Source organism: Tetrao urogallus (genome assembly GCF_951394365.1).
Source record: "Tetrao urogallus genome assembly, chromosome: 10".
Classification (NCBI taxonomy): domain Eukaryota; kingdom Metazoa; phylum Chordata; class Aves; order Galliformes; family Phasianidae; genus Tetrao; species Tetrao urogallus.
This window is the reverse complement of record NC_136823.1, coordinates 6,784,571-6,799,113: the sequence shown is the minus strand read 5'-3', so window position 1 is coordinate 6,799,113 and position 14,543 is coordinate 6,784,571. Positions and strand designations below refer to the sequence as shown.

The 14,543-nt window shown below is 42.0% G+C and overlaps 1 protein-coding gene across 1 annotated transcript in view; it reads left to right on the top strand.

Annotated features, from left to right (window-relative positions):
• The window catches only part of WNK2 (WNK lysine deficient protein kinase 2), a gene marked incomplete at both ends in the record, with an annotated part of 98,778 nt that overhangs the window by 23,459 nt on the left and 60,776 nt on the right, over positions 1–14,543 (top strand). The window contains 2 exons of the mRNA XM_079540541.1: positions 11,988–12,160; positions 13,132–13,352. Of these exons, the coding sequence (XP_079396667.1) occupies positions 11,988–12,160; positions 13,132–13,352 (394 nt within the window). The remainder of the gene's footprint in view (positions 1–11,987; positions 12,161–13,131; positions 13,353–14,543) is intronic.

The window sequence follows — 14,543 nt, the reverse complement described above, 5'->3', positions numbered from 1 at the left end:
CACAAATACTTCCTTTCAATGAAAATAAATACTTTATTAAATACTGCTATTTAGTGTGATCAAGCATCTTGCCTGTTGTGATATTTAAAAAAAAAATAAGTTAATGATTGCCTTGGAGAATTGATTGGTTTGGATATTTTCATTTTCTAGTTATGTTTATTGTTGGGTTTTAGAAGTGTAGGAAATAATATGTAGTTAATCATACTTAAGTCTTTTGGTTTTTTTTTTTTTTTTCTGACAAATAATGCTTCTTTAACAAGAATATCTTATATCTGTCCTACACATTAAATCTGAGATTGAAGACCATGCTACCAGGCCATTACTTTCCTATCTATAACTTGATTTTTCTCAGTTAAAAGTATTTGAAGTATACTGTTCTTGAAACCTTTAATAAAATTGCATATTTTGTCCTCAATTTTCTGATTGATTCTGACTTTCTGCAGCATCTCTGAATGTCTGATGCCGCTTGTTAAATCCGGTACATCAAACATTCCTTGCATTACATTCTAAAATACATACGTATGTAGTCTTGAGATTTTTAGCTAACTGAAGATCTGCCTTCAGGAGGTCTGAACACACCAACCTATAAAATACCTATCTATGCCCACCAACTGTGAATGTATCAGTGCAAGATATAGATGAATAAATGTTTTATTTTTTTCTTTGTTTTTGGGTTCTTTCGCTTGTCCAGTTTTCCAGCTCTAGTGCTGGAAGATTAGCTGCAAGAGCTCCTATCACTTAGCACAGCTCAAATTTGTTGAGACTTGGTGCTGCTGACTTCATGTTTTCATGTGTCTTGTCTAGCCAAGGTTTGAGTGCTCCTGATCGTGTTTGATAACCAGCATCCAAATTAGTATTCCAGGACTTTGGCCAAGAGCAACTGATGGTAGTATGGTTGCGGAGGTTTCAAGTCAGAAAGTAGCACTGTGATCATCTCATTGGATCTCCCGTGGACCTTGGTTCGTACGTGTTTTAGATCAGATTAATCTCTGATTCAAGGCCAGGCCTGCTGAGTGAAGTGAAGCATACTGCTTAGGAGAACACCCAGCCCTGAGGTACGGGCAGCAGAATGGAGGCTGCTGGCCACCTTGCTGTGCTTTAAAAAAGAAAGAAAAAAGAAAGAGGAAGCGTGATTTTTTGCTGACGGGAATCTCAGCTTGCAGAATAGCCTTGCATTTGATAGAAGAGTTTTCCCACACTGAACTTTGTCAGCAAATAATTCTTTTCTCTCTCTGACACATGGAGCAGATTGAGCTCCTTGGACTCACGATCTGTGTAGCCCAGTTCTGTAGTGATGCTTGCGGCCCATTGATCTCTAGACCCACATTAAGAAGCATACTGAAGAACATGCTTTGCAATGGAGATGCTCTTCACAGCAGGGAAATTCAAAGACCCTTCTTGCTCCATGCTCCCACTTTAACCTCTCGTTCCTGTTGCCCAGAGGCCGTGCTGGCTGGTGATGCTGCCGTGTCTTTGTTCCAGCCGTGCCAAGCTGGCTATCCTGCTCATGGCTGCCTCTGCAGCCTGCGGCCTGAGTTACACAACCCATGATCGGTGGAGCGTTGGCAGTGCTTGTGCCTGGCTTATGCAATCATCTCAGTCTCTTTGTGACCTCTCGTCTTTATGCTTCAGCATTCTAACTCTTTCCAAGGTGTAAAACGTATTAGTAACTGTGCTTTTTTCACAGTTTATTATAAAAATGTGAATCACTTCATTAGAAAAAAGATGTAGGCTCCTGAATGTCATCAAGGAGGTGCAATTTTTATGTGTATAATTTTTATTTTTAATGATTTTGAACCAATTTTTTTAATAACTTGCCTAAATACATATTTTCTGTATCACTTTTTTTTTTTTTTTTTTTTTTTTAACTTAATGTGAAACAAATGTGTTAGAGACATCTGAGTTTATTATGTCAATGCTATTATCTTTATCAACCCAAACATATAATCTCATTGGAGAGTAGCCAGGATCTGTTTCTCATGAAACTATGTTGTTGTTACTCTTTCATGCTTTGCTGTTGAAGGGATGTGAATTTGAATTTTTAGCTGTTGGTACATTTTAGCTGTCAGGCTAGTATTATTTTTTTGGGCAAGGCTGCAGAATGTCATGCTTTGCAAAAGGGTCTGCAAAAAAGAAAAAAAAATTATTTGGTTATGAATGTGATGCTCTCAGCTTAGTTCTTAACCATTGTGGCAGACGTTGATTAATATATCCTGGCCAGGAGCGAGGCATTTGCCTTTGAGTGTTTTCTAACAGGTTGTCAAGCGGTGTTAGCAGTGCAGGAAAAGTGGCAGCTCTCCTTAGCATTTAAAATTTTTCCCAAGTTGTTTCCAGACACCACATAAATGATTGTGTGAGTGTTCAGAAGCAGAGGTACTTGTCTGCAGAATGCCCTTCTCCTGGTGAAAGGTGCCTCCTGATGGGGAGAGGGGCCTCCTGATGGCCTTTGCAGGCAGGTCTTCTCATCTTAGAGTATCCTGCTGTGTTGGGTAGGCAGCAACTAGTGAGAAATGCTGTGAGAAATAGCTGGATGTTGTGTTGAGGGACATGGTTTAGTGGGAGCTATTGGGAATAGGTGAACGGTTGGACTAGATGATCTCTTAGGTCTTTTCCAACCTTGGTGATTCTATGATTCTATGAAAAATATTTTAACTCTTTTTTGCATGTCTTGAGGCAATTTTTGTGAAAAGAACAATTGAACATAAGATGCATTCATCACTGCGTAGGATTAAAAATTTGGAGAACTTGTGAATGCTTCTCTGACCTCCTGCAACCAAGGCTGTTAAATGTTTTTCAGTCCAGCTGTCTGCTTTGGTGAGAAGTTTTGGGGTGTGTTATGTTTTTCTGCTAATTTCAATTTTTTTGAGTTAGTAATAGCTAATAAATAAATAAAAACAAAACCTACTGAGTAATAGTTGTAGTTGGTTTGCAATTATGTACCAAGCCTGAAGGCCTCCTTGGTGAGTGTCTCTAAGGTTGATGAGACAGCGTAAACCTGTGCTTCGTGAATACAGCACAGTTTCAAGAGGTTTAGAGGTAGAAAATACATGTTCCCACTTAACAGTACTCCATTCTCAATAGGTTGAATGTGTTTCCTCTTAATGCATTTCTGATTAGATGCAAGTTCTAAAGATAGTGGTTTATCTTAAGGGACTGTTCTAAACTAGTGTAGTAAAAACTAATAAATATTGAAAGCATTTAGAAGTTTACATAAAAATCATTATACGGATGTCATCTTCTCCAGTTGTCAGTAAATAGTAATGAATATGTTTTAGCTGGTTCTTACCTTTGCTACTAATGCAAAAGACATCTTAATCATTTACTGAATACCTTAATGAAGCTGCAAACCCATGAGAACATCTCTGTGCATAGCAGATTTCCTTGTAGAACCAGGTGTTTGACAAGCACTGGGAGATCTGTGCTAGGTAGCTGCCTTTGGGCTGAGGAAACGGTTTGTTCTTTCTGAATGCTGGTGGCTGTGAGTATTGTCCTTTTATTGGGATTGTAAGTTATTCACGGGGAAGGACCTCACTTTATGAAGTGTTTCGTGTTTTGCAACTGAAGTCCCAAACTGATACATTATAGCAGGATGGGAAATGGTAGCGATAATGGGATGAAATTGAAAGGAAAATGAAATCTGCTGCTAGAAATTCAGGACTGCATGCTACATGAGAGGCAGCTAAATTATATTTGCCAGGGCAAGTCTAAATAAAAATTGGCTTATTCTGCTATTTCTTTTTTGTGCCAGTTAATTTCACCGGCAAAGTTAATTGTCCGAATGAGCATTGCCATTGACAAGCTGACTGGTAACGTGGGATGAATAGCAGTTTTTCTTGGTGTTGGGTGGTGGGCAGCAGCTCGGGCTGGGTCTCCCACAGCCCAAAATGGCGCTGCGGCCTTCAGGGAGGAATGCTCTTCTCCTTGCAGGCCTTATGGAAAGCACAGAGTTGTGCACAGAGGAGAGAAAATCGAGGGGTTTTCGTTTTCATAAAATGAGCTAATTAGCAAATTGCCTTGAAGTAAGGAGAGAAGCTTGAAGAAAAAGCATGGATGGATGGATATTTATCTGTCATGGGCAGCCTGGCTTCTCTCCCCCTCCCACTAGGCTGAGGAGATGGCAGCCCTTTGCAGGCAGTGGCATCTCTCTGGCGTTCCCTTTCAGACACCTGAAGATGGTTTTGGGCAGCAGCTGCCCTCAAATATCTCTTTCCATTCCTGCTGTGGCAACCCAGCCCAGGAGGGAGTCCCGCAGAAATATTCCCCTCCAGGAGACAGCTGCAGCCACCACTATCTGCCTTTGTGTGGCACAGCCCAGCTCTGACAGAAGATGACCTCGTGACCACGGCTACTACAAGCACCCAGCATCAGCTGCTGTACCTCCGGCTATTTGCTTGATCTTTCTGGGTCTTCCAACCTACAGCTGGTACTCTTTAAAAACTCCTGGAAATAAAAGCAGAAGTCAGGATAGTTTTCCTGTGCTCAGCCCACTGTGGGTGAGACATAGGAGTGGGGCCACGGGCACGTGGGAGTTCGGCTTCATCGCTCAGAGATGCTGTCTGCTAGCATTAGGCAGCTTACGTGTCCAAATACTGTATTTATGGATGACGTGAAGTAAGTGAAGCAAAAGATTTTTTTAAAAGCAGCATGAACTGTTGCATAAACTTTAATGAATGCTGGTTCAGAAGTGAATTCCAGAAAACAGCAAAATATCAAATCTCATGACAGCTCTGAAGTGGTCTGTGTTTTCTTTTTTTCCTCTCTGTTTTGTTTGTTAGTTATTATTTTATTTCTATGTTCAGTGACAAACAGAGGTTGTATTTCGGTGATCTCATGTCACAAGATTTGTCTGTTGGTTGTTGGTTTTTTTCCCTACACACATTTATCTCAGTTTCATTTGAAAAAGTCATTTTTTCAGGCATGCCTGAACCGTTTCTGGTATTTCATCTAGATTTATAAGCTTATGTGGAACCTGTGAAGTACTGGTGATTAAGAGAGTTAATGAAGTGCTGCCTGCAATTAGTTCAATTGCTTGCGACATTTTTTTTTTTACTGCATAAACTGTAGGTTATCATACCATAGTTGGGTTTGGAGGTTTTGATCTGTAAAACAGTCTCTGCCCAAGGTGTTGGGTTTCTTATGTATTTTCATGACCCCTGAATACAGCTTTGCTTTGAGATGTTGATTCATCTTCCTGCTGCACCTTGCAGGGCGAGTTTTTTAACTTCTGAGTTCAGCAGAACAGGTGAGTTTCATTCTCACTCTGCCATAGGACATATGCCTTAAGCAGTTCAAAAAGGGGCAAACTGTGCTTCCATCCAGCAGGAAAGAAAGCTCAGCTTTTTTGCATTGCCAGATTTAGCTGCAGTGGTTTGATTTCAGCTCCTAATTTTCAGTAGCTTTCTAGCAGCAACTAAAGAAAATGAATTTAACTTCTTGCAACCTTTCCTGTAGGACCTGCTCACTGAATTGTGAGCATCCTTTTGGGCAAGGATTGCTTTTAATGCATTTGGAAAATGAGCTACCACTGGGAAACCTCCCTGCGCTTCGCTAATACAGCTTACAAATAGTAGGCTGTAATTTCACAGAGGGTGACTTAGTGAAGAAAAATGTTGGCTGAAAGCTGATGTGCAATGAAGCTGTAAAAATCTTTCCTGATTCGCAAGTTGTCTAATGGCATCTGTTGGCCATTTGCAGAACGGGGATTTTCTACTTCAGAACTGCTTGAAGTGACACAAGTTCATAACTGGATGTATGGGGAATGGGAATAAAGGATCCTGGGTGCAATTAAAAATTGGTAGCATAGGCATAATAATAACAAGGGCATAAACCTGGTATGTGAGAGGAGCTACTTTGGTAACATCTCGAGCTCTTCATAGTCCAAAGAGCTGCATGTCTAAGCCTGCTTGTGCTCCCAGTTGTCTTTGGGAGAAATCCTGATTCTTATGATAGCGGATGAGACTAATGTTAAAAGTGAGAAGTGATTGTACTACAGGAGCAAAGTTTTCATTTTAAATACAGAATTGCTTTTTGGTTCCTTCTTGAATTTTTAAGATCTCTGAATTACAGTATTAAAGGTTAAGTAAGCCAGATTTGTTCTTGTTGAAGTTGCTTCTTATAGAAGAACTTGCAAAAAATTATGAAGATGGAAGAGATCAGATTTTGCAGTACACTCTATCTTGCTCCGTAGTCAATAAGAATGACATATTTCTACCAGTATTTCTCAAAGATTATTTAATATAGTGTTCTTCATAAGGAATAACTTAAACAAAAAAAAAAAAAAAATGAGGCTTAGCTGTTGGAAAACACTCTTGACAATCTTCTCTAGCATGGGTGAAAGGTTTTGAATTGTATTCTTCAGAAATTGGAGAATTAATTTCTAGAACTGTGAAGCATTGATGGAGAAAGAGGAGAGCCATGAGGTGGACAGAGCATCTGGGTACTATGTCTTTCTCTGTCAAGCACAGGATTATTCTGAAAATGCTAACTTACGCTTATTACAAACCGCATAACTCCTGTTGTATCAGACCTTGCCTTCAGCCCTGACCTGAAGTGAGAAGTCTGGTCACCCTCTGTAAAACTATACAGACCCCACATCATCTACCTTGCACAGGTGTAATCTCTATTACTCAAAGATCTTTTTATTTTGCTAGTTACTTTGAGAACTTTTCCAAAACCATGCTGTTTCTCAGGAAAAGGCAATACTGCTAGTGCAGAATTTAAGGAATTAACAATGATATGCAGGTACCAGCTGACATGTCCCGAGATCACAGCAGGAGCAAAGCAAGCAGTGTCTGGTGTGTGCTGTGCGCTCCCACCACACCTGGTGTCTGGCTCTCACACTCACAGGCCAGACCAGAACTGCACTTTTGGTGATAAGTTTGCAGTAAAGCAGTTTATAGCCGTGTGGGAGAGAGCTGTCAATGAATCCTGCTGCTGATTGATATTTCAAGGTTGATCACTGTTTAGAGAGCATGAGCAAATGTACAGCTCTGGCACACAGATATAAAAATCAAACAGTCTGAAACAGATGTTCACTCTGCTGATTTAGCTATCTGATTTCTATTCCCACATTTTAAGTGCCTCTTCAGTTTTCTTTTCTTCATCGCTAGCCTGGATAAAAGATGAAAACAGCCCTAAACAGGAGCGCAGCTGATGTAGTGAAGTGTGTGCTGAGGTGAGATCCGCCCTTGTCTTCTGGCCTGCTGCTCCTGGCTCACCTCTGTTTCACCAGGCTGACTGAAGTATGTTCCAACCTGTGGACTTGGTTTGGTTAGGCAAAAACAAATAGCTAGTAGTAAGTACAGCTCTGTAATTCTAACCATCATTAGGCGTTACTGTGTCAAAGTAAAACTTGGTATAATCTTAATTTTTCTTCCATTTCATGTCATTTCTTTACTGGTTGATAGTACAGTTCATTCCCAAATCCGTTACACTCTCACAGGTAGGAAGCAAGAAATCTTGACTTCTTAATCTTTCTTAGGAATCTTCTACAAGCTCAGGTGAAAGCTGGCCTCCTGCTTGTATAACTTTCAAAGAGTTAGTCAGAGCCCATATGTTACAGCCAGGAGGAAATTATGCTTGGGGATGACTAACAGAACATGTTCCTGCTGTTAATTTGGGTGTCATTCCAGAAACGTAATTCATAGCCTTCTCTTTGATTTTATTAACACATTTATGTACTAATGCCAGTTTTCGCTAGTGTACTTCACCAAGGAAATTAATAAAGGGCTAGATTTTATATGAACAAAGAGAAGGCTTTGGTAGCTTTGCCTGGAAAGAACAGGGAGAAGCACAGAGCACGTATGCTTGGGTGATGGCTGGTTAGTAGAAATATGAGTTACAAATAGGAAATGTAGTTGTATGCATCATCCTGCTACAAACACCACGTTCCTCAAGTCTCTGTGAATTGATATGTAATTTACCAAGAACAATGATATGCAGTACTAATTGGGAGTTGGTTTGTTCCTCCAAAAAGAAGGGAATAGCTTTCAGTAGTCTGATGCTTAAGGCTGCCCGTGCAGCTATCGTACGGTTTGCAGCAGGAAGAATTTGAACGCTAAGAAAATTAACATTGAGAAGGTGGCTTACAATTTGTAGCCTTTTTTTAATACTATCTATCTGTCTGCTACGGACTGTCTTTCATAGTGAAGGATACATTGTGTAGCTCCAAGCCAATTAATGCCTGTTTATTTATGTGAAAGGTTAAATTAGGGAGGCATGAACAGCCTGGCTGCATGTGTGACTGGGCTGTGCCTGTGCACCTGCTGATGCTGAGCCTGCCTGCACCAGCCGTGCACACTGCTGTGCCATGCTCCTCCAGGAGCACACAGTAAATAGGTAATTGCAGGAGCTCAAAATAGATGCAATAACAAAATGGGAAATTCTAAACGCAGCTAAGGCAGCTGACCATGGATTGACAGTGCTGCACTTGAGAACGAGTTTTCTAACAATCCTGTGGGTGCAATCCTCTGTCTGCTCACAAGAGTGAATTTGTTCTTATATCTTAGTGCTTTCCACGCTGCTAGGTCTGCTTCTGATTATGTCACTGCAGTAAAATAACGGGCTGAACATAAGTGTTTGTATTGTGTGTGTATGTGCAAAATTGATGCAGCTCTGTGAGAAAGCTGCTTTTATCTGGTCTCACTGTTGCTCTCGTTCTGCAGTAGACAAATCTTGGCTGAATCCTTCTAAGCTGACTGTTCCTCACAGGAACTTTTATCTTTATTAAGACGGAAGAACAGGTTAAATTCAGAGATTCCTTCTTAGGGGTAATGCAGACTGAACAGCTGGCTTGCTTTGTGCCTGGTTCTGTTTGAAGCCAGTTAGTCTGGAAGGGCCAAACCAGCTCAGTGTGATCACTTTCGAAGGTTGAAGTTTATTTTAGAAACTTTGGTGCTATGTAGTAGACTTAGAAATCTTTGGTTATTTTAAATGGGAGTACAATGCAGCTTCCTGAGCCAAGGCTGCGTCCCCATGAGGGCAAGAGTCGAGCAGCTGGGGTACCTTAAAAGGAGACAAAGTGCGCGGGTATCTGCCAGCTGATATCTCTCAGATCGCACTAAAAACATCTTCCAATTTTCTGTTCAAGTCTCGTGTCTCGAGGAAGATCAGAATAGAAGCAGTGCCATCAGTGTGGTGCAGCAGACCGACCACGAGCTTGCAGGGCAGCTCCAAGCAGAGCTTGTTGAGTGGAGGTGTGCTGTGTTACAGCGGCATTCCCGAGAGCCACGTGTTTGGCTGCGTGGGGCTGCAAACCTTCTCCATGCAGGCAGCGTGACAATTGGTGACTCAGTGGGTGAATCTGGAAACTCTCTTCACTCCCCCAAGTTTTCATAGATTTTGAGTTTGGATTATGCATGGTGATGCCTTACATCCAGCTCTGTGGGTTTGTATCTTTGGCATGGCCTTTCCTGTTGCCATCTTAAAATTGCATGTCCTAAAGTTGTTTCTGACTTATATACTTGTGTCCAGCACAAAATCATTCCACTTTAGGGGGGCTGAATGACAGGGAATAAGGGTCAGTGATTCCTTTGAAGGCTTTTGGGTTTGGACAAAATGCTGAGTGAGTCCTTCAGGTTTTGCTGCTCCAGAGTAGCAAGCGGTTGAACTGCTAAGCCCTTTCAGGAACAGCTTATGTTTTGGCAAACAGCTCATGTCAGGCTCAGCCTCGTGGAATTTGCAGAGCTTGGTTCGTACCCTTACAGCACCTCTGTGCTGGGGACACCCTTGTGCCCATGCAGCTGCTGAGCCCACAGCTTCATCCTGCCCTCCTCTGTGTTAGAAATGGGCCCAGGCTGCCTCCTGAGGAGTGTGAGCTCAGCTGGTTTTTGACTGGGGAAATACAACAAACCTGTAGCTATATAGAAAATATGTCTTCCAAAATCACTTTGTTGCTCAGCTTGTGTTTAAGTACTTTATATTCTGTTGTCAGTCTAAATGCCCCTAATGTGTAGAATATATAAACTGTGATGGTCTGTAAAGTCTGAAGAGTGTATTTTAAGTGTTGTCCATAATGTAGCAGTGGAAAATTTCTCCCAGTCCTCAGAAATCTGGAAACAAGAGTTGAGGGGTTCAGTATCACTTCATTTAATTAGAAGGCTGTTCAAAATTTGCTAGATCTGCGTTGCTTTCTTTCCCTTTCCCTGCTGGCCCTGGCTGAGCTCTTCCTGTCTCACACAAGGGCTCGTTCCTTTTCCTCCCTAACAGCGGTGTCTGATTTATCCTACAGGGCTTAAATTAAGAGGAAACTCAGCAGTAGGGGAAGGAGTGATGGATTTGAAAGCAATTCTCAGGCTCTCTTGTGCTGGCTCATTCGGCAACCTTTTTGTTATTATTTTTTAATACAGAGAATGCAGGAAGCCCGATGCAGCAGGAGCTGCGGTGTGCCAAGAGCTGCTGGACCGGGTGCTCCCCTCTGCCCTGGTGATGGGGCCAGGTCCTTGGGTTCTCCAAGGGCAATACTGCCCTGTGCCCGTGGAGCAGCAGCCTTTTGTCTTCCAAGCCCAGATAAAACATCGTCATTGCCACCCAGGCTTTTCTGAGTGAGATCTCAGTGCAAAGCCAGCTTGTTTGCAGCCCTGTGAATTCTCATGGCTGCATTGAGCTCTCTGGAATCACAGCTGAGGGCAGGCTGCATCAAAAATGGCAGTGACCTTGCCGCTCTGGATCTCGGTTACAAACGAGTGGGCTGCCAATTTAATTTGCTAAGTGTGAGCTGCTGCAAACATCCCCGGTTAACTGGGAAAAAGAGAATGTCCGAGGTTACTATATGAACTAATTAATTTCAGTGATTTGTGAGCCCGCATTCCTGTAAGTAAGAACAGTTACACAATTGTGCCTTTTAGAGAACTAAAACGCTTCATTTCTAGGGCAGTTTTGGACTGCATTGCTCCCAGCACATTCTGCTGTCCGCGGGACGTGAGCCAAGTGGCTGCATGGCCCCAGGTGAAACACCTCTGTAGGGGCCAGGTGTGGAGTAAGGTGCCTGCTGTCAGGTTGGGTGGTGCTAATTAGAGCAGGAAGGCTTCTGCTGGCCAGGCAGCATCACTTGGGATATCTGCCCCTGCAGCCCTCCTGTGCTGAGCCTGCAGAATGGGCTGAGAAACATGGCAGTGATTGGGGGGGACTTGGTTGATGTCTCTGAGTTGCATATGGCTGTTTCTGGCACCAGGAGCTCTTGAAGGAAAGCAGCTTTTCTTGGGCTTCAATGCTGCTTAAACTTATGCTTTACAGCCTGGAGTAAATGCTCCCAGATTTCTTCAGGGAAAAAAGGGAGTAATAGAACGTGGCATCACTCACGCTTCTGAGCTAAAATTATAAGCGTAGCCATGCAGCCAAAGAAAACCATGAAGAAGAATTTTTGAGTCAATTTTTGTCAGTTTTAAAGAGAGCTCTGAAATTAAGCAGGGCTGCAAGCAAAGAGAATAGGAAAAAAATGTTTAGTTTTGTTTTTGACGCGGTATTGTCTTAATTCATCCCTGGAGAGACAGAAGGAGCTGCACAGGCAGTGGGGTTACTCAAGGGACTGCACCTGGAAGCCCTTGCCAGGTGTTCACAGGTGCAGCCATTTACTGTGTCCAGTATTCAGGGCTGTAAGGGGAGGCAGTAGCTCTGCTACTGACGATGTTGCACACCTGGAAGTGAAACTCTGTGTTTATTAATCTCTCAGACAATGACCCTCACAAAAACAAGAAGTAAATAGCCGTGTGTTGATACATCAGGACACTGGTATGTTTATGTTGCCTGAAATATTAATGCTGTCATGTAGCTTAGCACAGACAGCTCTTTGTTCTGAGGCAAGTCTTTGTCTTCTTGACACTGGGTTTAAGGCGAGTGCCCTAGTTCATACACACTGCTCATCTGTTACGTAAAAGATTTTGTAAGTGTTCTTGATACAAGCATATAACAAGAATTCTGACTGTTGTAGCAGCGTGGTGGCTTTGTTTTCTGCCCATTCCGTACTAATAGTGTTTTATTTTGGATTATAGGACAGAAAATTAACAAAAGTAGAGAGACAGAGATTTAAAGAAGAAGCAGAAATGTTGAAAGGTCTACAGCACCCAAACATTGTAAGGTTTTATGACTTCTGGGAATCCTGTGTAAAAGGAAAAAGGTGCATCGTGCTGGTTACCGAACTGATGACCTCTGGAACACTGAAGACGTAAGTACTGTGCTCCTGGCGAGCAGTCTAAGAATAGCTATGGAAATTTTTAGAAAAATCCTACTTTTGCATACTGAAAAAAGGCACCTCGAGATAAAGGATAAAAATGGAGCTGTTCTCTGGTGTCTGTCATTCGTCCCTGTGCTTAGACTGCATGGACTTGACAGGAAGAATTTCGGCCTCTGTCTCCCCTTCCCCGATCTTCTGCTTCACTTATGTAACTGGAAGCAGTTCTCTGCCTTGTTTCATTGTGTGCCTGTGACGTTTCCATTTGTCAGCGTGTGTTTCTGTGATTGCTTCTGCTCTTGTGTTTGTGTGTTTTGTTATCAAAGCCAGAATAGCACTCGAATGGTAGCATCTCCTTTTGAAGCAGGAGATGCTCTAGGTTATCTACTAAACAATATTAATAGCTTTGCTACTGACAATCTTGTTAAGGTTGATATAAAGCAGTTGGCATGAATTCTGGAGCAGATTTTCAGCCCCAATGGGAGCAATGCTCATCACTGAGTATATCCAGTGTGCTGCTCTGCTAATGCATTGGCAGGTTTTATGTTTTTCCAAAATGAACCCTCCCCCTTCTCAGTGTTCTAGACATATAGTAAAAATGTAGGTGCATGATACAGAGGCCAAAGTCTTGTGCCTAAAATTGATTTTCAGTATTATTCTGTTCTGGATATATAAAACATATTCTAAATCAGTTCTCTGCATGGAGTGAATTGCTTTGCTATTAGACTTGCAAATATTTGGTTGTATTTGCACCAAAAATGCTTATTATCTTCCTCCCGCAAATGAATGCTCTAATTCCTCCTTTAAAAAAGATCTCTTCCAATTTGGTGATGTTTCTAAGCTGCTATTATGATATCTAATAAGGGGCTTTTATAAAAAATAAACTTCAGCTTCTAAAGCCCCGAGAATCTTTAATAACACTTTGCTTTCTTTATAACCAGCTTCTCTTCCTGTTTGTTCTGTAGGTATCTGAAGAGATTTAAAGTGATGAAACCAAAAGTCCTGCGAAGTTGGTGCCGGCAAATCCTGAAGGGTCTTCTTTTCTTGCACACGAGAACTCCACCAATAATTCACAGAGACTTAAAATGTGACAATATTTTTATTACTGGACCAACTGGATCTGTGAAAATAGGAGACTTAGGTCTGGCAACCCTCAAGAGAGCTTCGTTTGCCAAAAGTGTAATAGGTAATCAGTCTGTTCTCTATGGCTTCCTTCTGCTGGTGTGATGGTTGTCTTTTTAATTTGTCTGCCCTTCACACTTCACAGTAGTTTTGCTTTTTGCGTGTTGGCTGGTGGTAGAGATTGAGGTGGTTTTGTGACTGTTCCCTTCATACCATTATGAAAAAGTCCATCTGGAAGGCCTATCTAGGAAATGTTACCTTGGCCTTCTCTTTCCTTTACAATGGTAAATTTTTAATTGAAATACAATTTTGCATCCACAAATTCTTCTCTGTTCTCTTCCAAGAGAAGCAGCAACAGTTCCCAACAGCTTGTGCATCTCATCCCCCTGAGAGCAGGCTCAGTGCCTGTTTGGGAGGGAAAAGAGAAGGGATGGGGGATGGAAGCCACATGCTGCCTTGCTGTCTCACCAACATGGTGGTGCTGAGAAATCTTATGCTTCCAGTGAGTGGGGATAAGTACAGTTGTTTCAGCTGAAGCACTGGCAGCCTGTCCTCTGAGCAGTGCCCTGCAGAAGGAGGCTTCTTGTCTTTGCAGGGAGGTCACAAGAGAGCTGCCCTGGCTGGAACAGCTTATCCCCAGTCACCGGGCATCAGCAAAATAAATTGCTTCTGCAGAGCTTGTCTATGCCACAACGTGATCCTGGCAGAGTTCTACTGAAACAGCTGCAATTTATTAAAAATCAGTGGCTACAAAATTGAAGGAAATTCCCACTAGGGTACACAGTAGCTGATTCATGTGGGTACCACGTAGAAATGTATTAGAGCTTGATTTTGCTTGAACTGGGAGGATGTGTTCTGAATGGTGTCAAGGAGGTCATTCCTTTGCAAAAGTGAAATTTAATGCCTTTTGTGTGAAAACCACAAATGGGATATCCTTTCCCTGAGTTCTCAAACATTCTGTTTTGTTTTTTTACCTTAATCTTTCTCAGCAAATTGGCCTTGTTCAGGTCTGTAGGTGATGGTTCTAGAAAGTTATAAATCCTTGAGGAAGGATGCTGAAAGTGAGGGGAGCTGCTGTGCCCACAGTCATAATTTGGCTCCTTATGTAAATGGAAATAAGATTTGAGATGACTAGAATTAGCAGACTGCTGGTGACAGCCACTATTCCTAACTATGAAAATGGCATGCTATCTTTAAAGCGGTGGTTGCCGAAGTAATTATAGGGCCTCATACATTTAGGGATTATATTTAGTAT